The sequence below is a fragment of the Myiozetetes cayanensis genome, unplaced genomic scaffold (genome assembly GCF_022539395.1).
Source record: "Myiozetetes cayanensis isolate MyiCay16 unplaced genomic scaffold, myiCay2020 scf15, whole genome shotgun sequence".
Lineage (NCBI taxonomy): Eukaryota > Metazoa > Chordata > Aves > Passeriformes > Tyrannidae > Myiozetetes > Myiozetetes cayanensis.
Window position 1 is genome coordinate 287,013 of NW_026087159.1, and position 25,804 is coordinate 312,816.

At 47.8% G+C, this 25,804-nt stretch overlaps 1 protein-coding gene across 1 annotated transcript; it reads left to right on the forward strand.

Moving 5' to 3' along the window:
* The first annotated feature begins 638 nt into the window (after nucleotides 1-638).
* On the forward strand, nucleotides 639-25,804 carry LOC126637527 (sodium/hydrogen exchanger 2-like). The gene is given in 13 exon segments (XM_050310873.1): nucleotides 639-888; nucleotides 1,555-2,018; nucleotides 2,758-3,008; nucleotides 5,856-6,073; nucleotides 9,627-9,823; nucleotides 13,066-13,155; nucleotides 15,334-15,404; nucleotides 16,476-16,640; nucleotides 17,105-17,219; nucleotides 18,415-18,549; nucleotides 23,041-23,107; nucleotides 23,972-24,055; nucleotides 24,058-25,804. Coding segments are annotated over 13 exon segments (2,166 nt in total). The 3' UTR covers nucleotides 24,117-25,804.

The following is a 25,804-nucleotide window of genomic DNA, read 5'->3' on the forward strand; positions in this document are numbered from 1 at the left end:
CTTCTTATAGGAAGAAGCTTTAAGGAATTGTTGAATCTTATTTATCCCATGCAGGTGACTTCCACCTGCACGGGTGACTTCCATCCCTGCAACTCTGTATTTAGCACAACAGACTGGGTGCTTTGCATGATTTGCTGATGAAAACTGATTATCAGAAGTGTTACTGCCGTGTTTTCTCTGGGTGGGCACCGCAGAAATCCAGGGAAGCCCACGGTGAGATGGAGCTGTTTCTGGACAGGGCTTTTTTATGGGACCTGTTGTGCCAGGTCTGTCTGCTCTGACAGTGAAGATTATTTCTTCCCCTCCAAGAAGGGTTTTTGAGAGACTGAGAGCCAAAAAAATGCCCAGAGTTAGGACTAAAATGCCCCTTGTGCAGTTGGTCTGAGGGCTGACGAGGCTTTCCTTCAAGGAAGCATCCACAGGGGGAGCCTCTATTTGTCCACATCGTTCCAAAGGGTGCGAATCTCCAGTGGGATCTCCCAGCTGGAAGCTGATGGAGCAGGGAGGGGAGTCCAGGAGGGTGGAGCATTTGCTCCTCCCTTTGCAGCCACCCACACGATGCGTGCGTGTCCAACAGCATTCCCAACTACTCACCCACCGGAGCCACCAGCTGGGAGCAGCCAGAGGCTTCCAGGGAGATGGAGGAGCAGGGAGCAGCCACTGTCCTGGCTGGGTCCTTGCTCTCCTGCCTTCTCCAGGTCCCCGGGGTGGGATCCCTGCAGGAGCCGCTGCTGGAGGATGTGACCCTGGAGAACATCAGCTGGGCAGCTGAGGAGGCCCCGGGAAACGAGTCCTCAGAGCACACCTTCTTCTCCCTGGATTATCAGCATGTCCAGGTGCCCTTCGAGATCACCCTCTGGATCATGTTGGCGTCCCTGGCCAAGATAGGTGAGGGCTGGACAGAGGGAGCAGGGATGGGATGGGGTGGCCTTGGCTTCAGATCCTCTCCTGTCTTGGAGCCTGAGATGATGTGCCCAGCCCATTAGTGGAAAATATTGTGTTTTATATGGATACTTCTATCTATAACACTATATATATAATTTAATGTATTATATAATTCTGTCAATCATATTCTATATAATATATAATTGTTAAATATATATTTTGTAAATATAAAATATTATATAACATCTATGCTGCTGTGTACACTCTTATAATTATCTTTACAATAATTATTAATTATACTATAATATAATTTTATAAATTATACATTAGAATATTACTATAGTGCAATAATATTAATATAATAATACATAGAAATAATATGGCTAATATAATATATAAAATATGTAGATTTTATATTTTATATTATATATATTTATATATTTTTATATACATTCATATAGTTATATTATGTATATATTAATATATATATTATATATATTATCCATAGACACATATATTTTATATATATATTTCTGAGCGACTTCACCTTCACTGGGTGCATTTATTTCTGCTGCTCCAGGCTGTCATTTGCTGATGGTGGGAGAACGGGGAATCTCCTGACCCAACGAGGTGAGACAACCCAATTTTTCTCTCTCCATCCCCTCCCAGGGTTCCATCTCTACAACAAGCTGCCTTCTGTGGTTCCCGAGAGCTGCTTGCTGATCTTCGTAGGGCTCATCATGGGGGGGATCATCTACGGCCTGAACGACAGGTCCCCGCCGGTGATGGACAGCGACATCTTCTTCCTCTACCTGCTGCCCCCCATCGTGCTGGACGCCGGTTATTTCATGCCCAGCCGCCCCTTCTTCGAGAACATCGGCACCATCCTGCTCTACGCCGTGGTGGGGACCATATGGAACGTGTTTGGGATCGGCTTCTCCCTCTACGGCATCTGCCAGGTGAGGGCCTTCCGGCTGCAGGACGTGTCGCTGCTCCACAACCTGCTCTTCGGGAGCCTCATCGCCGCCGTGGACCCCGTGGCCGTGCTGGCCGTGTTCGAGGAGATCCACGTCAACGAGAAGCTGCACATCCTGGTCTTCGGGGAGTCCCTCCTCAATGACGCCGTGACAGTGGTGAGGGCCGGCCTGGTTTGGGGGGTTTAATGGTCCCTTAGTGTTTTAAAAGAAGGGTGGGCTGGGGCTGAGGGGTGGGGTGTGACATCTCAGCCTGGGGAAAAGGAGGCTCGGGGGAGGAACCTTCTGTCTTCTGCAACTCCCTGACAGGAAGGAGAGCCAGGGGGGATCAGGCTCTTCTGCCTGGGTACAAGGGACAGGACAAGAGGAAATGGCCTCAAGCTGTGCCAGGAGAGGTTTAGATTGGATATCAGGGAAAATTTCTTCATGGAAAGAGTGGCCAAGTGTAGGAACAGGCTGTTCTGGGCAGTGGTGGAGTCACCATCCCTGAAACTGTTCAGAAATGTGTATATGGACCTTGATAAAATAGTTTAGTGGGGAACATGGTGGTGGTGCTGCTTGATGGTTTGACTTGGTGATCTTGGAGATCTTTTCCAACCTTAAGGATTCTCTGATTTGCTGAGGGAAAGGCATCAGCAGCCTCTTCTAGCAGAGGGCTCCTGGTCCAGTTCTCTGTCCTGAGCAGCTTTCAGGTGAATATCTCTTTTTGTATGTCTGGGGACAGGAACGCCCAGGAGTGCCACAGCAGGCCCCTGGCAGGCCCCAGACCTCAGGGAAGGATGGTGAGCCTGCACTGTCAGAAATGCCAGCAGTGCATTTGGTGTCATGACTACGTGCGGCCGTGTCTGGCGAATGTCTCATCAACACCCATTTCTCTCTTTCATCTTCCCCCCAAAAGGTGCTCTACAAGCTCTTCCGCTCTTTCTGTGAGATGCCAACCATCAAAAGCGTGGATGTTTTCGCAGGAGTTGGGCAATTCTTCGTGGTTGGGCTGGGAGGGGTGTTGGTGGGGCTGAGTTTTGGGTTCACGGCCGCCTTCACCACGCGCTTCACCAAGGACATCCGCGTCATCGAGCCGCTCTTCGTCTTCCTCTACAGCTACCTGTCCTACCTCACTGCGGAGATGTTCCACCTCTCGGGGATTGTGGCGTGAGTTCCTGTCCAGGAAAAAAGATAAAAGTCTGTCCTGTCTGAGAATGCCCTTTCTCTGGCTGAAAAAATATCAGGCAAAGCTTTCAACTCTGCTGAGCTGGAAATCTGAGCGATCAAAGCCCGTGGCAGAGGCCTCTGCAAGTGCAGCTCCGTTTCTCAAATTACACATCAAACTGCAAGTCACCAGCAATCCTGCTGGTGGATTTATGTAGGTTGTTGGGGAATGTTTGTTTGAGCTCCATGGTTTTTGTCTGCAAAGCCTGCATGTTCAAGCAGTGAGAGTTTGAGTAGGTTTGGCAGAACCAGGGGAGGCTTTCTTGGCTTACTTAGTTATTTTCCATGTGGCCCAGTCAAAACCAACATGGGAAGGGTTACAAGGGTTTAGTCAGATCGTTGGGAAAGGTTTGGTCCTGGTTTGCAGCACGTCTGCTCTCGCATCCCCCTCCCCATCTGCACGTCCTGCCATCAGCCAGCTCTGGATGGTGCTCCTGGAGGGTGCACAGCCCCTGTGGGCACAGAGCAGAGAGGGACAGGGTGGGAGCTCTGCATTCCTTGTGGAGCTGAAGCCTGAAATATTCCTGCTCTTTGGGAGCAGAGGGATCTAATGGAAACTTTGGACTTGGCACCAGAAGCTCAGACACAGCTCATGGATCTGTCTGGGCTCCTGAGGGTCTCATCCAGCACCTCCCTGGAAATCTGCCTGTTTTCAGTTAAAGTTGTCAGAGATCATTCAATTAATTTATTTTTCTTTTTACTGGGTAGGTCTTTCAATAAAACAAAGGATTCGGGGCCAGATCCTTCAGTTTTAAGAAACTAAACTTTGTGCTTGTCTTGTGCATTTCCCTGGTAGAGCTGAGATAAAAATTTGATGAACATTGGGATCATTATATCTAAATCTCACCTTGGGAAGCAGAGAGAGATGAAAACCAGAGTGATCCAGCCCTCCTGGTTCCTGTGGGCTGAAATCTGTTGTGTTTGGCTCTCCTACCAAAACTGAGTCAGCTGGTGCTGAGGATCACAACCCCCTAATATTCCCCCAAAGGCTCTGAGCCTGCATCAGTAGCTGCAGTGTAAACAACTGTGCAGCTGAGAATAACGGAGATGAAAGGAAAATGATAAAATGAAGTGGGTTCTGAGCTCGGCACAGGAGGATCTGGGAGATCTGTTTTAAAACTAATGATGTTGCTTTGGATATAAACCATTCCTGTGTCTTGCAGATTTTGTTTCCTCAGCTGGTTAATAGGAGCAATATTCGAGTGTTCCTGCAAACAATTCTAGCTCTGGGAATAGGTAGGAAAAGCCTATTTATAGGAGTGCAAGACAGAACAGTGAAATAAATATGCTGCATAATCATCGTGGAGCAGAAAACATTCAATCCTAATGGTGTCTCCTTCCATCAATCACAATCTGCTATACCCATTATGGAACCCATTTGCTGTTCTTTTGAATAATGCATTTTTTTCTAAAGCCAAACAATGGCAAAGGCAGCTGATTCCTGCCCTGTGCCCTTCTAATTGCCAAATTAGAAATGCCTCTCTTACATATCTGGAGTTCAAACAATTCATCCCGTCGTGCCCAGGGAATACTGGATTATAAAAACCAGCTTTTGGCACTTTGTTTCACTGGAAAATAATTTGATTGCCAAAGAAATCGGTTCTGCATAGCCCCAAAAATATGAAAACGGTGAATGCAACCCAATCTGGGAAACAGTTTTGCAAATGGGTTTTAGTTTGATATTCCCCCCTCCCCTCCTTTCTTCTTCCCTGTTTTCCCTTGTCCTGGTGGCAATGTCCATCTCTTGAGGCCCTGACAGGTCAAGTTTATTCCCTCTCTGTGTCCCTCCTGTGACGCCATATCCATTCTCCAATAAGCATTCCCAAACCACAGCTCTGGAAGTCACTTGCTTATAAATACTTGTTGGATTTCTTAGCTTCTGGCTGGAACTGTTTTACCCACTATTTATTGAGGCAGATACAGAAACTGAAGAATTTATTGTGTTTTTTAGGCTGTGGTTCAATCCCTGCTGCTCTTTCTGGCAAAGAGGGTCAGTCTAAGTAGGATAAATCAAAACAGACCAGTTTTGGAATATCTTTAAGCATCTGTACATTTTCTTAGGAGGTGAGAGACGTGAATTCAAACAACATTTGGTGAAAAAGGGATTTGAATCCTTGTCTCACGCTGCTGGATAACTCAAGATCTCTTTCCACAGCAAGAGCATCTCACCTTTCCCATTTTTAATACAATAAAAATGTGGATGCTTTACAAAATAGAAGCCCTGGAAATCAGATCTTGGAAATTTAGAGCCATTTTGTTATTGCTGCTACAATATTTAGAATGAAATATTTTAGTCCTGATTAAAATGTAATAAAATGGGGCTTCAATGCTTCGAGCGCTCGATTGTTTTGACCTTCTAGGATTGCTGGCCTTAAAATGTATTGATTTGGAAAGCTGATGAATTAGACTAGCCACGTGTTCCCTGGAACTTGAAGAACCAATTATCCATGAAAAATTACAAGGCAATTGCAAGGTCAGAGTTTGGCAGAGTTAAAGAACCGAGACCATCGTGTTGTGATGGGAAGGGTTGGGTGTTGTAGGTGTTGCTGTGTGCTCTGATCAAATGCAGCAGGTGAGGAGTTGTTTATCTCTTCAAAACCAGATTCAGACAGTTTTGGAAACCTTTAAAATATTTTATTGTCCTGGTGGTCCTCTTGATGTCCTTCAGGTAGGAACTGAGATGTCTGCAAGCATCCAAGATTTGATGAAACGTATTTTTTTTATGAATGACAGTGAGTCGACTTTCAGTGCTTAAATAGAAAAATTTATTGCTTGTTTTAACTTTCTCAGCATCATTGCCTGTGCCATGGGCATGAAGCGTTATGTGGAGGCCAACATCTCCCTGAAGTCCCACACCACAGTGAAATACTTCATGAAGATGTGGAGCAGCGTCAGCGACACCCTCATCTTCATCTTCCTCGGAGTTTCCACCATTGGAGAAAACCACGAGTGGAACTGGCCCTACATCTGCTTCACTGTCATTTTCTGCCTCGTTTGGAGAGCTCTAGGTAGGGCTAATTATGCATTTTATTCTTTAATGTGTATTATTGTTTCTGGGAGTGAAAAATGTGATTTATTTAAGTAAGAGAATGCTCCTGCCCCTCCATCATCCTTTCCTGTTCGCTCTGCACGTGTGATTATCCCAGATGGGAATGCAAGGCCTGAGCTGGGACATCCCAGCCAATGCTTCCCTCATCCATCCTACTCAATTCCAAGCCTTTCACTGTACTGCAATTTCCTGCTCTGGGCACTGACTGGTGTTAAATAGAAGTGCTCGTGACATTTCATCAATATCTCTGTCTTTGATCCCTCCTCTGTTCCCACGATCCCCTCTTCCATTTCAGTGCTTCTTGGTCCCTTGTTATCCTCACAACAGGAGGGAAATTGCAGGTGCTCTGGGCTCAGAGATGCATGTGGCATTCTGCATGGCAGAGATTGAAGGCAGTTAATTCATAACAAGCTCATGTACAGCAGCATCTTTCCATGGCAAAGTGGAGGAGCCTTCCAGCAGCTGCCCCTGGAGATGCTGATCTGATTTACAGAAGAGCATCTACCCAGCTCACTGCTGGAGAGGTGAGATCTGGGACCTAAAATGTGAGGCTGCTTCTGCTCCTACTCAGGAAACTTCAGGTCAGGGCTGAGAATGGCAGAACTGGGGAACTGCTGAGGTTGGCAGGGACCTCTGGAGATCATCTGGTCCAACCCCTGCCTGTGGCAGGGACTGTCTCCAGGTGGATTTTGATTATCTCCATGGACAGAGACTCCAGAGCCTCCCTGGGAAACCTATTGGAGTGTTTGACCAACTTCAGAGCAATAAAGCCACCAAGACTTGGTGATAAGAAGAGAGAAAGGTGTGAAAAATAGTCTCCTAATGACTCTCTCAAGGGTTTCTTTAGCCTCAATTATAATCAAAACACAAATCCTGGTCCCAGAATTCCCTGGGATCCCATTTTCATGCATTGTAAATCACCAGAAAAATGGATACTCTGTGTTTCTGTCACCCCCTGTTACATTTTGAGCTGATTTAGTGTTTGGAGAGGCTGAAACGCCCTTCCCCTCACAGTGTGCTGTCACCTAATGAGTGCACAGTGCCTGTCTCCTCGTTTATGGATATTTTTATATATTAACTGTATTTGTGAATGTAACAGCACCCACTTTTGGCAAAGGAATTCCAGAGCTAAAAGACGTTCAACAGGATTTTGTTTACAAACCACTGAGTCAAACAGTGAACTCGAATTTGACAGACACTTCAGGAAATTGTATAAATAGGATGGGCCATGATTAGCAAGACAGGGCAGAATGGGGTTTATTAGCTGCTAATCCATGCCAAGGTTTGTTTTAATAACTGCACCATCCTTGGAAATGTGCTCATTAGTTATTTGTACATTCAAGTGTTTTATTACCATTGAGTGGTTTTCTCTTAAATCATTTGTTTAAATAAAAGGAGTTCTGAGCCAGTTTGACTTTTTTAACTCAAAAATTCTTCATTGCAAGACATAAGGAACATAGTAATGCTACAAAAGCCCCCCCAAAATTCTCTCTAAGCCCTTCTGAGTGCAGCTCAGATTATGTGGAATGTTACCAGGGAAGGTTCAGGCTGTAGCCAGGAGAGAAAAGCCTCTTTCTGGTCAAAATCCCCCTGGGAATTAAAGAAGAACACACAAACCAGGGCTGGACACGATCTGAACAGTCCCTGTCCTGCAGCACCTTCCTGGGGAGCTGTTGGGGAGCTGGGAGTGTGAGAACTGGGCAGGGGCTGCTCCAAGCTGGGCTGAGAAACTCCTGCCTTGGAGATGGTGGTGGAGATTAGACCTTGACCTTCTCAGAGCCATCCAGCAGATCTGGATTAATTAATAGTTAATTAATGTTTGGATATCAGGAAAAATGTCTTCACTGAGAGGTGGTCAGGCATTGGCACAGGCTGCCCTGGGAGGTGTGGAATTACCATCCCTGGAAGTGTTCAAAACACGTGTGGATGTGGCACTTGGGGACGTGGGTTAGTGGTGGCCTTGGCAGTGCTGGGGGAGTGGTTGGACCTGATGATCTGTGAGGGCTTTTCCAGCCTTAACAATCCCAGAGTTCTGTGATTCTGGAGGTGCTGGAGGCACTGACCCCGAAATGGGAGGTGCCACTGGAACTGTACTGGGGACTTTCAGGTGGGCAGGGCTGGGATTAGTGTGCAGGCAGTACCCCAGCCCTTCACAGGACCCTCCCAGAGCTCCTAAATACTTGAGAAATGGTTCTACTGAAGTTTGGGAAGTTACTTTGGTATGAGAGAGAGCACCTAAAAAGGAAAATACAGCCATTGCAGGACAGCACTTGTATTACCCAAGCACTGGGGAGATTTCCTCTTGCTCTTCCCTAAGGTGTATCTCCAGAAGAAAATCCACTCTGCTCAGAGTGATTAATTGTATGTCATCTCTTGCAGCAAACTGGCCTTGAATTAGTTTAGGGCATGCTAATAATAATTTATGAGGAAGGATTAAATTAAGACAAAGGCCAGGATATCAGCTTGAGTAAATTTTATTCCTTTAAATCATCAGCACTGCTTGAGCTGTGCAGTAGGTGCAGATGTGATCCAAGGAATGCTTTATTTTATTTATTTGGTTGGTTTTTAAGTTTCAAAGAACCTTGATACTGAAGAACTGCTCTGGACACCAGCTCTGTGGAGCTCTGGAGATGGGGGAGGTGTTCCAGGGTTCAGTAAATTGAGTTATTCCCAAACATCCCCAGCTTTTGTTTTCTTCAAAATGGTCTGATGGGCACTCAAAATTCAGCTATTTTTAGCTGTAGGTATGTGGGAAGATGTTTGATATGTACAAGTGCACTGTTTTTATTTCTTTTACAAAAAAAAAGCAACAGTGCTGTGGATACAGCTCATTCCTGACAAAATTCAGTGTCAGGCTGTGCCATCACTTCTCAAAATGGCCGTTAATCTTTGGGAAATGAGATGTTTATCACGTCCATTGGTATGGAAATCACGGCTTCCCGATTTAAGGCCTGATTTTTGGTACCTTTCTGCATCTGTTTGTGTATTTGCAAATGGCTTTAAATCACAGCAATTGTTGTGTCACCTCACACAGCCTTAAATTCATCCTGTATAAATCTTTGAGGGGAAGAAATAACATTAACAGAGGTGGAATGTAGCTACTTATCGAAGCTACTGCTGGGAAACTTTTGGAAGGAGGAGGGCAACTTGTGGCTAAATGGTTGCTGATGATTTTCCTCCAGAGCATTTATAACCCAAGCAATTCAGTCACTTGTTGCCACTAATTGGAATAAATCAGTATTTCAGGACTGTGGCCAGGCAATATTTGTAATCTCCTAAACCAGAAATATGTTGGGGATTAATTTTTACCTGGACAAATCAAATTTCAGCCTGTTGGACCAGGTTGGAATTAAAATTCTCCAGTGGCACACTGGTAATGATACACCCTGGGCAGTTCCTCCTGGCTGGTGTTGAGCCATCCCACGATATTTTACTGTGAAACAGAAGATGATGAGTTTTATCCAGTTGTTCTGTTTGTTTGCTGTGCCTCACTCTTCTCTCCTGCCTTCCAGGGGTTCTGGTGCTGACTTTCTTTGTGAACAGATTCCACGTCAACACCATCACCAGTAAGGACCAGTTCATCATCGCCTACGGGGGGCTCCGGGGGGCCATTTGCTTCTCGTTGGTTTTCTTGCTCCCTGAATTTCACAGGAAGAAGCTCTTCATTGCAGCAACCACCGTTGTCATCCTCTTCACCGTGTTTGTGCAGGTAAAATTAACACTTTGAATCCATTCCGACTTGGGACCCCTCCAGGTGTACCATGAAGAAGGTTCCTTTCCCTCAGGTTGGGGTTGTAAGGAGTTCTTGGGGTCCAGGGCTGAGTTTGTAAGGAATTCTGGTGCTCCGGGGCTCGGGAGGAGCAGCAGCAGCCTCGGCATTGCTGTGACATCTAGTGGTAAAACCATTCCTGCAGCCTCTGTGGGATCTTGGATGTGTCTCCCTGCTCTTCTCTGCCCAGTGGAGTCTCCGAGGGCTTCTCCGAAATACACCTGGCAAAGGGGGGAAAACGGTTTCCACCACATTTAAAGGAGGATGTGGTGGAAAAATTGGGGTCCTCTCATGCTTAAGTGAGCAAGGCTGACATTGCATCCCAAAAAATTAAGTGTGGGTCTCGGTAGGGCTGAAGCAAGTGAGATATGGGGGTCTGGGAAAGTTGCTGTGCAGAAAAACTCCCTGGCAGCTCCTGGTCAAGGACATGAGGTCCACGTGGAGCTGCTGACCCGGGACTGCCCTTCTCCTGCCCTGGGATGGAGGGAACAGAGGGGGTTTCTGGGGCTTGGGGACGTGGTGGCTCGTGGTGACAGCTAACGAGGGGTTCTGTGGCTGAGCATCACCCTGAGAGCAAATTCCTTCTGCTTGGGCTCACTGAAAACCTCAGTGGGTGTGTTGGGCACCTGGGCAATGTGGAGGGTTGGGGTTGACTCTCTGCTTCCCCACATCCACCTGAGCTCATCCTGAGCTGAAAAAGCGGTGCAGGAGTGGGACGTGCTGGTGGGTTTGAAACCAGGACCCACAGGGCACAGCCTCAGCCTGAGAGGAGAGAGCAGGGGCCAGGGCTGAGGGGAGCAGCCTCAGATAGAGGTTGACAAGTTTTAAGATGCAAATGTGGGTCAGGAATTGAAAAGACCCGGTCACCAGGCACGTCCGCTCATGCAGAGACGCTCTTGAGCCTCACACAAAGGTTGTTCTAAGGCAGCAGCTCCTTTCTGCTGAGGCTTCGGGAAATCCTTCCCAGGACTGGGAAAAGGGCTTTTGTGGAAGCTCAGAGCTCGGCTGGTGATGTCACCTCCTTGCAAGAGGGTGAGAGTTAAACAGGGTCCCCCCTGGGTACGTGTGGACAGAGCGACCCCTTGACCTTCAGCCATTCATTTGGGAGGTGGTGTCTGCAAAGCCAGGCTTTGCCAGGCTCCAGGAACCTGCAGAGCCGAGGGGAGCTGAGGCCACCACCAGAACAGGGAGGAAAAAATCAGGAAACTTGCCCAAAAGCTGAGGCAGAAAGATATTGGTGCAGCTCAGCACAGGAAAGGTGGGGAAATGTAATAGGGGCAGGAATTAAGATGGACCTTCAGAAAGCTGGGTTAAAGTCTGTGCCACTGCTGTCAGACACATGGATGGCTGCAGGATTGAGGAGTGGAAATCTTCAATATCCCAGGGTTTTTCGGGGTGCACATCCCTGGGGGTGGAAAGGACAAGAGAAACGTTGGGTAAGAAACAACTTCTGTGAATAGTGGACATTCTTGTTGTTGTTGTTTTGTGCAGTGAGCTTTATATTCACAGTGGTCTCAGCACAGATTTGGGGGGATGTCTGTGTTAAAATAGGACAGGAACTAAGGGGGCCCTTCTAGGCTGGTTTGGGCCAGTGAAGCATCTTGTCAGAGCACAAACCCACTTCCCTCTATTTGGAAATCCTGACCACGCTGCTACAGAGGAAGGACAATCCTGTAAAATAGCTGAGCTTGTCCATCCATGGGTCTATCAGGGCATTGCACAACCCAGGAAACTCCTCTCTCTTGGCCTCTCTAACCCACTTGCACAAGGCTCTTCCCACAAAAGGCCTGGTTAATAATTTTGAGAAGGTTGACTGAGCAATTGTCAAATCCTCAGCGCTTCCAAGCAGGCTGGATATGAGCCATGTAGACCAGGAAGCCCTCCAAGGAGCTGTGGGCTTGGCTGGAATGTCACAAAAAGCCCTCATTGTTCTGCCTCTCGCTGTGGTTTAAAATGAAATGCTGTCCTCTCTGTTTGAAGTTCACTCTCCCAACTTAGTGACCTGTGACCCCTGCCATGGAATTCTTAGCAGATATAAGAGTTGTGAAGAGCTGGGTGGGTATTGTTTGCTGCCCACATTGCCCCTTTGGATGGCAGGAGGTGGAAAAGGTTGTGTGGGCCACGACAGAGCATCAGGGATGTCCTTGGTTGAGCTGTCCCCAGTGAGTGGAGGAGCATCACTGGGGACCTCCAGGTGTGCTGGGACATGGGATTCCCATAATGGTCCCAAATGCTGCTTTATAAATGCAAACAACTGCAGCTGATTGTCCAAGAGGACAAGCTGCATAGTCTCCACATAATTTTTGTAATATCTGTTATTTCTGAACTTGTGAGTTCTGTGCTATTGACCCTGAATAGCAACGCGTTTTTTATTGCTGTTAGCTATTAAAATGACACATTAATTGTTTCTGCAATTAAAAATGTGTTCAGCTTTCCTCTGCACCAGCATTTGTGACATTCAGAAGTCATAAACATCAACTACTCCATCATTTTTGCTGTAAACATGTCCTAGAAAAGTCATCTCATACCGAAGCCGGACTAAGAAAGACACCACAGCAGCGTCTTGGAAATTCCCTCACGAGGCTTAAAGGATGTTAAACTTTTTCCTTGACCCTTCCCACCAGGTGGATGCTTTGATTGGCAAACTTAGCCACTGGCTGGCCATCAGAGATCGCTGGAGTAATGGGCTGTGACACATAAAGCTCCACAAGTGAGCAGACAGTTGCTGGCGGGGGCTCCGTGCTGAGAAACCTCAGGGATTATCATTGTGTCAGGCATTTGAACTTTGATCGTTCCAAGCCCCTCTCCATTGGGGAGGCCACAAGCAACAGCAGACCACAGGCTTGACCTTGGAATTATTGGCTGGCTTTCTGTGGGCTCTGAGCCGCCAGACAAGGCGAGTGGAGCGTTCCCTCTGTGCCTCCCCCATCCCGAATTCTCCTCGTGAGCTCCCGCTGACAGGCTGCTCCCAGGAGCAAGCCACGTGTTTGGTTTGCAGTTGGGAGAACAGTTTCTGGTCTCACTGAAGCTCTGCAGGTTGTATCTTGCCACTAAAGCAGAGCAGGTGAGAGGTGCTGGCTCAGACAGCGGAACACAGCTTGTCCCCGTGCTGGTGGTTTTGTCCCACCAGGAACGTTTGATGGGGAAAAAGGCTGATTTTTGTGTTTGTGGTTGTTTTGCAGGGAATGACCATCCGCCCTCTCGTTGACCTGTTGGCTGTCAAGAGGAAAAGGGAGAGTGCTCCCACGGTGGGAGAGCAGATCCACATCCGGGTAAGGATCAGCACGTGGCCAGAGCTTTCTGATATCTTTGCTGATAGGATGGGCCTTCTAAGATGGGTGTGTCTCCAGGGACCCAACAGACCTGCAGTTTGACCTGAATCCTCCTCAGGTCAGTCCCTTTGCAGGCTGGAAGTCCTGTGCAGCTTCCTAACCATGGGTTGTTGTTTGCTTTGGAAGAGCAGCCACCGATCAGGCTGATGTTCCATCAGGTAATGCACAAACGTGATAGAAAAAGATGATCCCTTATCCAAAACTTTAAACTTTGACTTAACTCCAATTTTTCTGCTTCTCTGGAAAGAGAGAAAGAAAGAAAATGAGACGTGATTGCTTCCAGGTTGGATCTTCCATGTGTTCTCCAGTCCCATCACCACCAATGGTTGGGATATTTTTGAAAAAGAAATCAGGAAAGTGAGAATAAGGTTGGGGTGGAGGGAACCTCTGAAGTGCCCCATCCCTTGGGATTGTTCCAGGCCAGCTTGGATGGGGTTTGGAGCGACCTGGTCCAGAGGAAGGTGTCCCTGCCCATGTCAGGGAGTGGAATGAGATGATCTTTAAGGTCCCTTTCAACCCAAACCATTCTATGATTGTAAATCCATAACCCAAAGGTGGGATTTTGGGGTTTCATTCATCTTGTTCTCACCATCCAGACATCAGTATTTCTAGTCATAGAGGACTTCAGAGGGAGGCTCAGCTCCAGGAGATCAGGGGATTCCACACATCCAGCTGATGCTTTGCATTTGCATCCAATGCACAGATAGGATATTTCTGAATCCAATTGTTCAATCCCGCTCACGTTCCTGTGGCTTTGGCTCCTTCAGCAATATTATTGTCATTGTCTGCTTTAGAAATAAAGCCATTGGGGCTGAGGACATTTACAAAACCTGTTTGGCACCCTCACAATGAGGTTGTTCTGCAGGGCTTTGTCTGAGGTGAACAGAACAGCTCGAGAGGCTGAAGAGTCTTTTCCTGCTGTGAACAGAGAAGACTTTCTTCTTTTGTTGCTGTGTGAACAGTAAATCATCTCTGGGGATGTGTTTATTAGGAGATGGGAGCTTAAAATGGCCGTGTACCAATTAAGTTGAGAAGGTAATAATGCAGATAGTTGGAAATCAGGGATGCAGCAGCCAGGACAGCTTTCTTCCTCAAATTTATTTCTCCATCTGGATGGTCGGGACACTGCTCCTCACAGGAGAGATGATCAGCTGTGTGGGTTTGATGTCATAGAATGGGGCAGATGGGAAGGGACCTTAAAGATCATCTCATCCCTCCCCCTGCCATGGGCAGGGACACCTTCCACTATCCCAGGTTGCTCCAAGCCCTGTCCAACCTGGCCTTGGACACTTCCAGGGTGGGGCACTCCAGTGGTTCCCTCCAATATGTTGGTTTTGGAGGCCCTCAGAACATGCAGCTGCCAGTGTGAGCACATGAAACCCCACCAGGCTGCAGGGATGAGGGAGCCACTCTGAAATTTTCTGTCTTTGACCCAAGAAAAAATAATTAAAAATCCCAATTAGAGCTGGAGGAAGCTCCAGGGACGTCAGTTCCTGAGTGAGGAGGGGCAGCAGAGCAGAGCCCTCTCCCAGTTTAGAGATGCTAGAAGGAGGGAAAACAATTTAGGAAACTACAAAGATTTAAGTTCTAGGTGAAAAAAGTCAACTTGTCTGGCATTTTTAATATGATCTTAATATTTTAAACAATAATAAAAACCTCTATATGAGGCATAATATGGCCAGTGATTAGTGGGAAGTGTCTGGGGGAGGGCAGTGTTTAGTATTCAAGGCAAAACATCATTTATGAGTTATCTACATTTATATCCTGATTTCCTGAGTCAAATTGTCCTCAAAAATCCCCATAGGAGCATTTCCTGCTTCTCAAGGCCCAGTGGGCAGGACATTTGGGTCCTCAGCCATCCTGCACGTACCAGGTGCAGGTTCATGTCCCTCAGCATTTATTCTCTGCTTGTCCAGACCTGAAAGAAAAGCACTTATTGTACTCCAGAACCAACAGATCCACGTGGGTGACTGGTTGGGGAATACCCCAAAACCCCTCTCCTTGTTTCCCAGCTCCATATTCCGAGCTGGAAGCATCCCCTGTGTTGTGTGTGTGGCTCTTGCTGTTTGCTGGCTGGGCCCATCCCTGGGGTACAGCCAAATCCTCTCTTCTCTTCAGTTCTTGGATCATCTGCTGGCTGGCATTGAAGATATATCTGGACACTGGGGACAGTATTACTGGAAAGACAAGTAAGGATGTGCCAAAATACAACTGTGGACATGTGTAGAAAAAAAGAGGAGGCTGATTTCTGTATTCCCAAAGTTTCTGCTGTGGGCAGCTGAGCCTTGTCCAACCTTGTGGCACAAGGGAGGTGACACAGGGGCAGCTTTTCCTTGTCCAAGGTGGCTCCAGGTTCTTGGGAGCTTCCTTGCTTGCAGACACCTCTGGTACATCACCCCAAAAAGATCCTTTCTCCTCTCCTGTGTTGTTTGTCCCTTCTTATCCAAAGGAATCTGCTGGAAGTGGAATGGCCATGACACACAGCCCATCCCTGCCCGTGCCCTCCTGGCTGTCTGGCCATGTGGGAGCTGAGCTCCCCAACCCAGGCTTGGCAATTAACATGAAAACGTTAAAAATTAACATTTAAAATACGAGTTTGCAGCACTGCTTGCTGTGGACTGAAATTACAGAGGATCTCTATACATTTCTGTAGCCAAGTGCTCAATTTTCATTAAATTCTGGTAGTTTGTACGTTTCAAAACTTAAAGGAACACAGTGAGATTTAAAAAATAACCTCCACAAATAACATAAAATATACTAATAGCAATCTACCAGGTTTAATTCCTTGGCTGTGCAGACACAGATGCCGCTGGTAGATTTTTTTTTGTTGTTTTGGGATGCCCATGCTTGGAAGTGCCACTAGAGGGTATGGGAATCACTGCTACAGAGGAGCATCCTGACTCCTGTAGAGATACCGATTTTAGAGGTCTTTTCCAACCTGAATGATTCTGTGATTTGAGCTGAAAGCAAGAAGAAATGGCTCAAAAGGGAATCTGGAAGTGTTTAAATCCAGGGCTGCTGCATGTGCTTGCAGGACTTAGAGTGGAGTTCATGCTAAATCTGGCATTTGGGGGAGTTTTTACTGTACTTGGGAAGGTTTTAATATTCTGGCTGGACAGAAAGGGATGGGATATAATATAATATAATATAATGGAATATGGAACAACTGTGGGCTAGGAACCTGCTGCCTTGCTCAGGTCTGGTTTGGTAGTGGGGAGTCCCGGAGGAGACTAAGCCCACCTTGCTTTGTCCCCAACCAGACTGGAATATTTCAACAGCAAATACCTGCAGAAGATCCTGCTCAGGGAATATGACCAGCCCAAGTCCAGCATTGTGCTGCTCTACGAGAAGCTGGAGAGGAAACATGCCATCGAGCTGGCAGAGGCTGGGCAGCTGGGCCATGGGCCTGCCCACCCCTCCCTGCTGTGAGTAAACCCTCTGAGACCTCCTAAATCTCCTCAGGGCCAGGGGGTGGGTGTTACAAATGAAGGGGTGGATGGGGAACCACTGACACCGATGACGTGGAGGCTCACCTGAGTTCCGTGGAAATGGTGCTCTGAGGAAAAGGCTCTTGCCCGATTTCTGAGGGGTTTGCACCGGGAAGTGTCCTGGAGAAACCACCAGTGGGACAGCAGGGATGAGTGTTTGAGTGCCAGAATGGGCACTTCACCCCTCACTGATGGTTCTGCTCTTGCCACAGCTCTTTTATCCACCGAGGAGCTCGTGGACAGCACGGCTCTGATGCAGATACCAAATTCCCCCTCTGCAAGGATGAGCTGTTGGTCAAGCTGGCTGTGGTGGGATCCCAAAGGGCTGCTGGGGGTACTGGGATTTGGGGGTGCACTGGTTGTGTCCCTTCTAAAATAAGAGGTCCTGCTTTTCCTTGCAGCAGCAACGACAGGACTGTCAGAACAGACCAAAAACTGGAGGATACTCAGAATCCTGATGTCCTGGATAACATGCAGGAAATTCTGGCGAGGAACCTGTACCGGATCAGGAGAACGGTATAACTTTTCCCTCCATCTGTGTTTTAACTGTCCAACAGCACAAGTTACCTCAGTTATCTGAGCAGCCTGAGCAGATGTTATGAATATTTCCATAATTACCCATGATGTCTCTTTGTGAGCAGAGAATAGTTGGCTGTGTGGAGCCAGATCCAGTTTCCAAGTCAGTGGCACATTTCTGTTTGCACATGACAGCTTTTGAAAGGTTCACCCAGTCAGCCTATAATTTCCCGGAGTATTTTCGGCATCAGTACCCGGCAGCAGAAAGGAGAAAGGAGGAGCACATGGAACTTCAGGCACATCCAGCAGCAGTTCCTGGTTTACTGACAGGGCAGAGCAGGGATGGGTTATCCTCACGCTGCACTTTTCCCTGTGGAAGAGGACACGGTGGGTGAGCTGTGAGGGGGAATTGATGTGCAGAGGTTTTGCCATGGAACTGGTGCAGCTGGTTAAAGAGCACAAACCCCGCTTGCTGTTTACAGAACCACTCAGGGATCGTGTCCTGGGCTTTACATAGCACCAGGGCTGTGCATGGTAATTGCTGTTCACATGGAGCCTTATCCTTAAAATCCACCTAAGCCTTTGTTTTACGGATTACAGGCGGAATTCAGAGCCCTTGGGGATGGGGCTGGTGTGGGCACTCAGCACACGGGGATCAGCCACCCCCTCCTGTCCCTCTGCTGAGCCAAGGGAAGCAAGGAAGTAAGGCTGGGAGGAAACCTCTAGACATGGGGAAGGGGATGAGGATAAAGGCACAGCTCCTGCTTGCACTCACTCCTGCCCAAGTGCAGCCTCACCCCTCGTAGTGACACAGTTATCCCAACTCCCACTGATTTCAGTGAGAGATTTCACTTTGGGATTTATGGTTCCTGTTGTTTGCATGATCTGTGCAGGAAGGTGAGGCTGATATAAGATATTGTGGGGCTGGGGCTGAAGGTGCCTCCAGCAGAGTCACTGCACTCATTGCATGTGTTACCTGGACTATCAGAGCTGTATCTCAGTCTTGTCACTCAGTGATTTCTTGGGTGACCTCACCTGAAAAAAGCAGAGTTTGGAGCCCCATCTCCCCTCTGTGGCTTTCCCTCCCTCCCCACCTCTAATGGATCAGCTTATCCCCACAAACAGGAGGGATGGTTGCAGTGCATTGACGGCTGGGATGGTCCCGCATCCAGCTCACCTCTGGTCCCTCCTGCAGGGCCCGGCGTACAACAGGCACACCCTGCCCGGAGAGTCCGAGCCCTCGGAACATGCCAAGGAGATCCTGATCCTCCGGCACAAGAGCCTCCTCGTGGAAGTGAGCGGGAGCGACGCGGGCAGCTCCAGGAAGGAGGTAAGAGGGAGCAGGGATCATGCCCAGGCTGCTTTCCCTGGGCAGGTGTAACTGCAGCCTGTTTATTGCCGAGGGTATTTCCTTTAAAAGACAAATCCTGGTACCTTACATTAAAAAAAATAAAAAATAATAAAGGATATCTCAATCCCAAAGTGCATTCCAGTGAGTAGGAAATAGGCAGAAGAATCCAACCCAGCTCCTGCCAAACCAAGGAGCCATCCTGAGCACAGCCTTGTGAACACAGCCTGCCATGCTAGGAAGGTTATTTACTGAGCAAATGTTATTAATTGGGCTTCACTCTGTGCATTCCAAAGTCTGTTTTTTTCCCATGTTTTCTGGGCAGTTTCATCAAAGGCAGGAATTTGGTTCCCCCATTGTCAGTGGTCCAGATGGACTGTAAATATTTGAAGCTGTTTGGTGCTTCCCCACCTCCCCCCAACTCTTTTGAAAGGACTGCAGCATTTTTGAGAGCTTTCTTATTTATTCTGGAGGTGGGGTTTTTGTTTTTAAAAGCAGCTACAGTTCTGGGCAGAAAAGAGAGGGAAGTTTTGCTCACCGGATTCCTGGGAGAACCAAAACTTTTCCCAATTTACTGCTGGCACAGTTGGCTCATGTTCTGAATCAGAAGAGAAACAAGGTGAATACAATGTCTGCTAAAAGCTTTTCCTGACTTCTTTGGAAGTCAGTGAGAGAAGCTGGGCCAGTTCCCTCATGGAAAGACAAAATAGTCCAGGGATGGTGCATGAGAAGCAGGTTTGGTCTTTTCAGTTCCTCCCATCCTCTGTAACTCCTGTTCTAGAGGAAAAGCATTTAACCCCTGCCACAGTCTGCTCCCAAACCTCCAGGTCAGCAGCACTGTAGAATCATGGAATATTCTCAGTCAGAAGGGACACACAGGGATCATTTAAGTCCAGCTCCTGGCCCTTCACAGGACAGCCCCAAGAATCCCACCATGTACCAGAGAGTGTTGTCCAAACACTCCTTGAGCCCTGTCAGGCTTGATGCTTGCAGTAATTGCTGAGCCATCCCTAAATTTCACCCACTTCTCCAAATTTTAGGTTCTGATGGCTGGAGCACTGTCCAAGTGGGAACTGTGATCTCTAACCTGGGCAGCAAAGCTCCATCATTAAGGAGAACAAAATGACCTTCGAAAAAGAAATAGATTACTTTTCTTCAGACAATAATTTTCCAGGGCAGCACAAGAACTTGGGGCTGTCATGGGCTTTCTTCCACTCCATTTTCCTTGTGGAAATGCCACTGGTGGAGGAGCCCACCGAGAACAGCAGCAACCCACCAAAAGCTGCTGCTTCGCAGCCCTTCATTCACAGAAAGGTGCTCCAGCTCTTGCAAACAACTTAAAAGCTTTAATTTGATCATTTACATGCTGATTGGTACTTACAATTCAAAATAGATAGGCAAGAACATGGCATGTTCCTGTAGAACATTTGGTATAATTAAACTTCAAAAGAGCAACATCAAACTCGGGCTGATTTTCAGCACGACGTTCCTGCTTTAAGGATATTTGATTGTTAACCCTTCTGCTGCTCTCCCCTTTTGCTGCTGCATCTGGTGGCAAATTTAGGAGCTTTGGGAAGGCTGTTTCTCCTCTTCCTTTGCATTCTGACAGCTGGGCTCTCGGGGAAGAGAATGTTTTTGGGGAATGGCAAAGGCAGTAGAATTCACTGTCTCTGACTCGTGGATGGTGTTTGGTGGTTTGAGGGTGGAAAATGCCCTGTGGGTCATGGAAAATGCCAGTTTGATTGAAAGGGACCTTAAGGACCATCCAGTTCCAATCCCTTGCCATGGTTAGGGACACCTTCCACTGGATCAGGTTGCTCCAAGCCCTGCCCAACCTGGCCTCGAAGGGAGATACTAAATGTTGGGAGCTGATCCCAGTGACACCTGCAAGAGTGACTCTAAGCCAAGAACCATCCAGCTGTGTCCAAAATAAGCCAGGCCTATTTTGTGACATCAGCAGCTTATGTGGTAATTTTTAGCAATATCTGCCCTGCTTTACTGTGAATAGAAATAAGGCAATGCCCCAAAGTGATGGGAAAATGTTCTAACAGAGCCCTGGAATATTAATATGATATTAATTTTATATATATGATATTATATAATATTAAGGAGGGTGGGTGAACGCTGCTGCTTCCTGCTGTAGGAGGACAGATTGCAGAATTTATCAGCAGAAAGAAGGAACACTGTACTAAAAAGTAGATTTTAGCCCATTATGAGCAGCTCCATACTTGAAATTTTTGGGAAAAAAATCAGCTACTTATATTTAGTTTCATGCCAAGTTGACAAGAAAATGGCATTTTCACGATTAAAAAAAGAGGTGAATGAGAAGAGAAGGTAGCTAGTGCTCGAGATTTTTCTGATTGTCAGATATTCCATCTTTTCTAATCCCAAAGGGGAAGGGTTTGGCCTTCCCGGTTTTGAGTCAGCAAGAACAAACTGGATGCTGTCACTCCCCACGTGCTTCTATTCTGCCTCTCGCCACGAGATGGAAGCATTACAACTGTGTTGGCACATCCAGCGGGAAAGGCAGGGATGGGGAAGGAACTTCCAGCAAAGGGCCACTGAAACCCCTCTGGGGCTGGTGAAACTCCTGCAGTTCTGTTGCCAGGCTGTTGGAAAAAGCTTTGGTGATGCACTCAGTCGGTTAAGTGTTGGCAGCTGAGGGAATAATTAAAGAATCCCTTTGGTTCAGGAGAAACCCCGTTTTTTCTGCTTGCTGAGTGTCTACATATGTCTTTTTCTTTCTTAATGAAGCTGGTTAGTGCTTTGCTGTTAAAGATGATGTTGTAGCTTGGATTCATCTCATAGTTTATCAAGTGCTGGTTGCTCTTTATCGTCCTGTGTCACTCACCACAAAATAAGGGATGGGTGGAACAGCTTCCTTCTGTGGGTCTGTGGCTTCACCGGGCTGGGGAGGAGCCAAATTCCTCTTGGCTGATGGACAATCCATCTCCTTCCACAGGAGAAAGCAATGCCCAGGCCAGGCTGAACACCAGGCTTCAGCCAGGAGGGACTGGCATTGGAACTGGATGATCTTTAAGGTCCCTTCCAACCCAAAGCATTCTGTGACTATGAATCACCTCTCCTGGGTGGCTTTAGGGGTCTCCTGCACTTTAGGTGTCTACCCGGGCTTTGGCAGTAATGAGAGGGGGTTCTTGGGCTGCGTTTGGAGCCCCTGCCAAGCAGAGGTTGGAGAGCAAACCGGGAAAAAGCCCAGAGAAGCAGCAAGAAAAGCACAGTCCTCATCCCCCCGGAGCCAGCGGCGCAGGTTAAATGATTTACACCAGGCAGAAAAACCTTGGCAGGAGCTCGGGGTGACTTCAGAGCTGAACTGTAGCCCAGAGGATTAACTCCAAGACCATCTATTTCCAGCAGAAAGTTCTCCTTCCTCCGCCTCGGGACAAAATTCCTGCCGAAGGCTGCCGCTTCCTGGAGCCGCGCATCCCGCTGGATCCCAGCGCCGCCCGCGTTTGGGGCTCGCCTTATTTTAGGCAGAGCTCCAGCACAGCCTAGGCTGGCAGGGCGGGGGCCGGGACACGGGATAGCCTTTATTGACCGCTGAACACCAGCAAATCCTTGCACCTGTAGCCAGGCAACTTCGGCCTCTTTTCTTCTGCCCAAACACGGGGTGCGCTCCCCCAGAAGGAGCCGATTTGGAGCTGCCTGTGAGCCGTGTGCGTAAATGACACACCGCCTTGGGTAATTATGCCCGAGCCCTTTCATGGAGCAGGCTGCGAGAATGTTAAATGCCCCTGGGAATGGCTTTCCAGGGAGCCGGGAAGGCATTGTTATTAAAATGGTCAATAAAAGGGAGAACAAGGGCTGGAGGGCAGCGGTCCTCGTTAGGGGAGGGAGGAGAACGAACCGAAACAAAACAGCGAACCAGGCTGGGAGGTGTCCAGAGTTATTTTGGCAGTCTGGGCTGCTGGACCGGGTTGCCAAATCGCAGCTGCAGGAGGGACTTATTCCCAGTTTACGGCGGCACCGAACAATCCAGGCAGCATTGTGCTACCTGATTTGGATTTCTATTTGTTTTGTCCTGGAGGGTGGAGATTAGCGCTGGAGTGAAAGGACAGGGAGCTCGTTAGTGCAGCTCGTTACCTGCCTCCTTGGCCTGCAGCCAAGGTGGGGAACAGCCAAGGTGAGGAACAGCCACATCCTGGGGACGGCTTTGCTTTCCCTGCCCCATCCTCCCAGCTCCGGGGCTGCTCCTTCCCACTCCTGGAGAGCCCAGACCTCTTCCACCAACTCAGAACACATCACTGTCTGTAAATGTTTCCTGCCATCCATTTGGTCTGTGTTTAGCAATACTTCTTTTTTTTGGGAGGGGGGGGAGGTTCATGGCAGAAGTTAAACAAATGGGAGTTGAATCCTCGGGGATTGTAAATGCTTGTTTATGAGGCAGGAGTGTGGTTCCCAGACTTGTAGCCATCTCCATAAATGCACTAAAGCCCTTCTCTCCCTCAGTCCCAGAAGGATGATTCCTGCTCTGCACAGGGTGATCCCACCCCCCAGCCCAAGCTCTGCCGCTCCTTCACAGGTAAGCTGGGGGGGCCTGGGGGTGACTCCCTGCTCTCCCTGCCCCCTCCTCCATTTGGGATGACCCAACAGGTTCAGGGAGGATGTGGGGACACAGTGGAGCTCCATGGATGAGCATCATGAATGAGCAAGAAGAGCCTTCCCAGCCCTGGGGCCCCTTCTCAGCCCAACCCAAGATCAGTGGTAATGGTTTGGGTGGGAAGGGATCTTTCAAGGCCATCTAGTCCAACCCCTCTGCCATGAACAGGGACATCTCCCACTAGACCAGGCTGCCTCATCCAGCTGTTTTAATCCACAGCTTACTCTGAATATTTAAATGGTTTTCTTTCTGAAGGAAACCATGAGCATAAGCAGAGCAAAGGGATCAAATCACAGTTTCTGGGCAGGCTTTTTTCACCCTGGGGAAAATGTGGAGCACCATGGCCCTCTGACACACCCTGGTGACAGGACTGGAGGAGACTGTAACCCTTCCAGCGTGGTTGCATGTACATCTCCCCCATCCCTGCCCCCATCCCTTAATGTGGCAACGTGACATTCCAGGTGCTCCTGCACCTTCCAAAGCTGCTCTGAGGTGGTTGCTGATGGGAAATTTTGTTTTGTAAAGTTGCAGGTGGGGACCTGACAAAAATGGTGATATTGATCCAGATATGTAATGTATTTCAAACTATAAACCAGAGGTTAAATTATCTTTGTTTGGGGAGTCTCCTTCCATTGAAACACTGATCTTTGGTTTTATAACTGAGAAGTAGCCTCATCCCCAGTGATCATATGGCCACCTTAGCAGCTCCTGGGATTTCCCCATTCCTGTTGACCCACAAAGATCAGTGTTTCTCCTCCAAGTTGCTGTTTTTTTCTCTTCCCACAGTGGGGAACACGGAAAAGGTCCGGGAAGGGAAGGAGAACCGGTCGAAGTCTGTGTGTGTCATCCCCCCACCACAACCCGGCGGGACCTGGGGGAGGGGAAGGACCTGAGGAAAGGGCTGAGTCTGGAGATATACAGGCACCAGTGATGCTCTGCCTTCCCAGGGGGTCTGACTCCTCCCTGGGCAGCTGCTCTACGTGTAGATAATGTAAATAAGATGCATATTGGAAAGGACAGCATGGACAGGGTGGAATATCCAGAGTGGTTTGCAGGGAAACTTGGTCTTGTTGCTCAACACTGGGTGTTTCCCAGGGAAAAGATGCTGACCTGAGTGTTAGCAATGCAAGGGAGTGGCTGAGAAAGAATTTCTAAGGAATTTCTAGGAAAAATGAGCCTGTTCAAATTGGGACAACTGCTGAAACTGCCTAAAACTGCAAGGAAGGTGTTTTAATGAGGTGGGATAGCAAATCTTCTCGTTAGGTGGCAGGGATGGACTAAACAGCAGGGAGAAATTTAGGTCATAGGTTGGGAAAAACTTGATAATCTCAAAGAAGTGTTTTATTAGGGGGTGGAGGAAAGAGAGCAGAAACAGCAAAAGATGTCCTCTGCTCCTCGGGAACTGATGGATCCTGGCTATGAACATTCATCCTGTGAAGCCCAAAGGTAAATGACAATTAAATAAGGTGTTGTGTCTTACCAGAGGGCCTGTCCCACATCTAGAGCTCAGTTCTTCTGATGAAAACTTAGCACAGCTGCATTAAAAGGGAGAAATGTATTCTTGCTGATCTTCAAAAATTTATGTAAGAGGGGTTCACCTCAAAAAGTAAAGCGAGGGAGCTCCAAATCCAGTGGTGATGGCAGGAGATGAGTGTACCAGCCCTTAAATAGGTGGGAAAGTCCTCTGACACGGTTGGTTGGTTGCAGCAAGGCTGTGAAGATACTCTTAGATGATCTTTGCTGCCACAGCTGTGGGGTCAGAGGGGGTTTAAAAGTGTCTTCTTAAAAGGTGCAGCAGAGAGGGAGCCAAAACCTCCCTGCTCTGGAGCACTTCTGCCTGGAGAGGTTGTGACCCCTCTGCTCAGCACACATGGGTAGCTCCAGGGACAGGGCCTGAGAAGGACAGAAATCCCCACGTTTGGGTGCTTTTCTTTGAGATTCCTGGTAAGTTCAAGCCTTTGAATTCTTGTCCTCAGCTGAACCCAGCAGGGCAAGTTTTAGCTTTGCATCAGCGTTTTTCTTTCTCTTCCCCTTCCCCTCTGCATGGAAGGATCGAAGAGTATTTAAGCTGAAACAAGTTTTAATTTGAAACGAAATGAAAAGGAACTGTAGGAATTCACATATTTCCCTATGTGATATTTTTGGGCTTTCAGGGCAACTTCCTGTGTGCAGAAATGCTCCTTGAGGAGACCACTGCCTGGTACACCCGGGCTTTCATTTTTAATTGGAGACACAAAATTGTGTGTATTTGCTTTGCAATGAGCAGAGGTCTCACTGTCACCCCAACAAGCTCCTTTACAGTGTCCTGCCATAAACTGATGGAGTTCTTGTTGACTTGAAGGCCACTCCTCACTGTCCCATCCATGGAAATTCACCTCACTGAAAAGGGAAATTGGCCCTTTTAGGCTTGTATTGCATTTCATGTGTGTATATACATAGATGTACATATTTATTGATTGTAGTGTAAGTTCTTTGTCATCTTCCGTTACTTTATTAAAATTTGGGTTTGTTTCCCAGTTTAATCCATCTGGAATGGGAACCACGTGGATTTGGCCGTACTTTGTTTAGAAAACTGCCCTTCTTAAATATGTTGTAATATAGGATACATATGACATAATA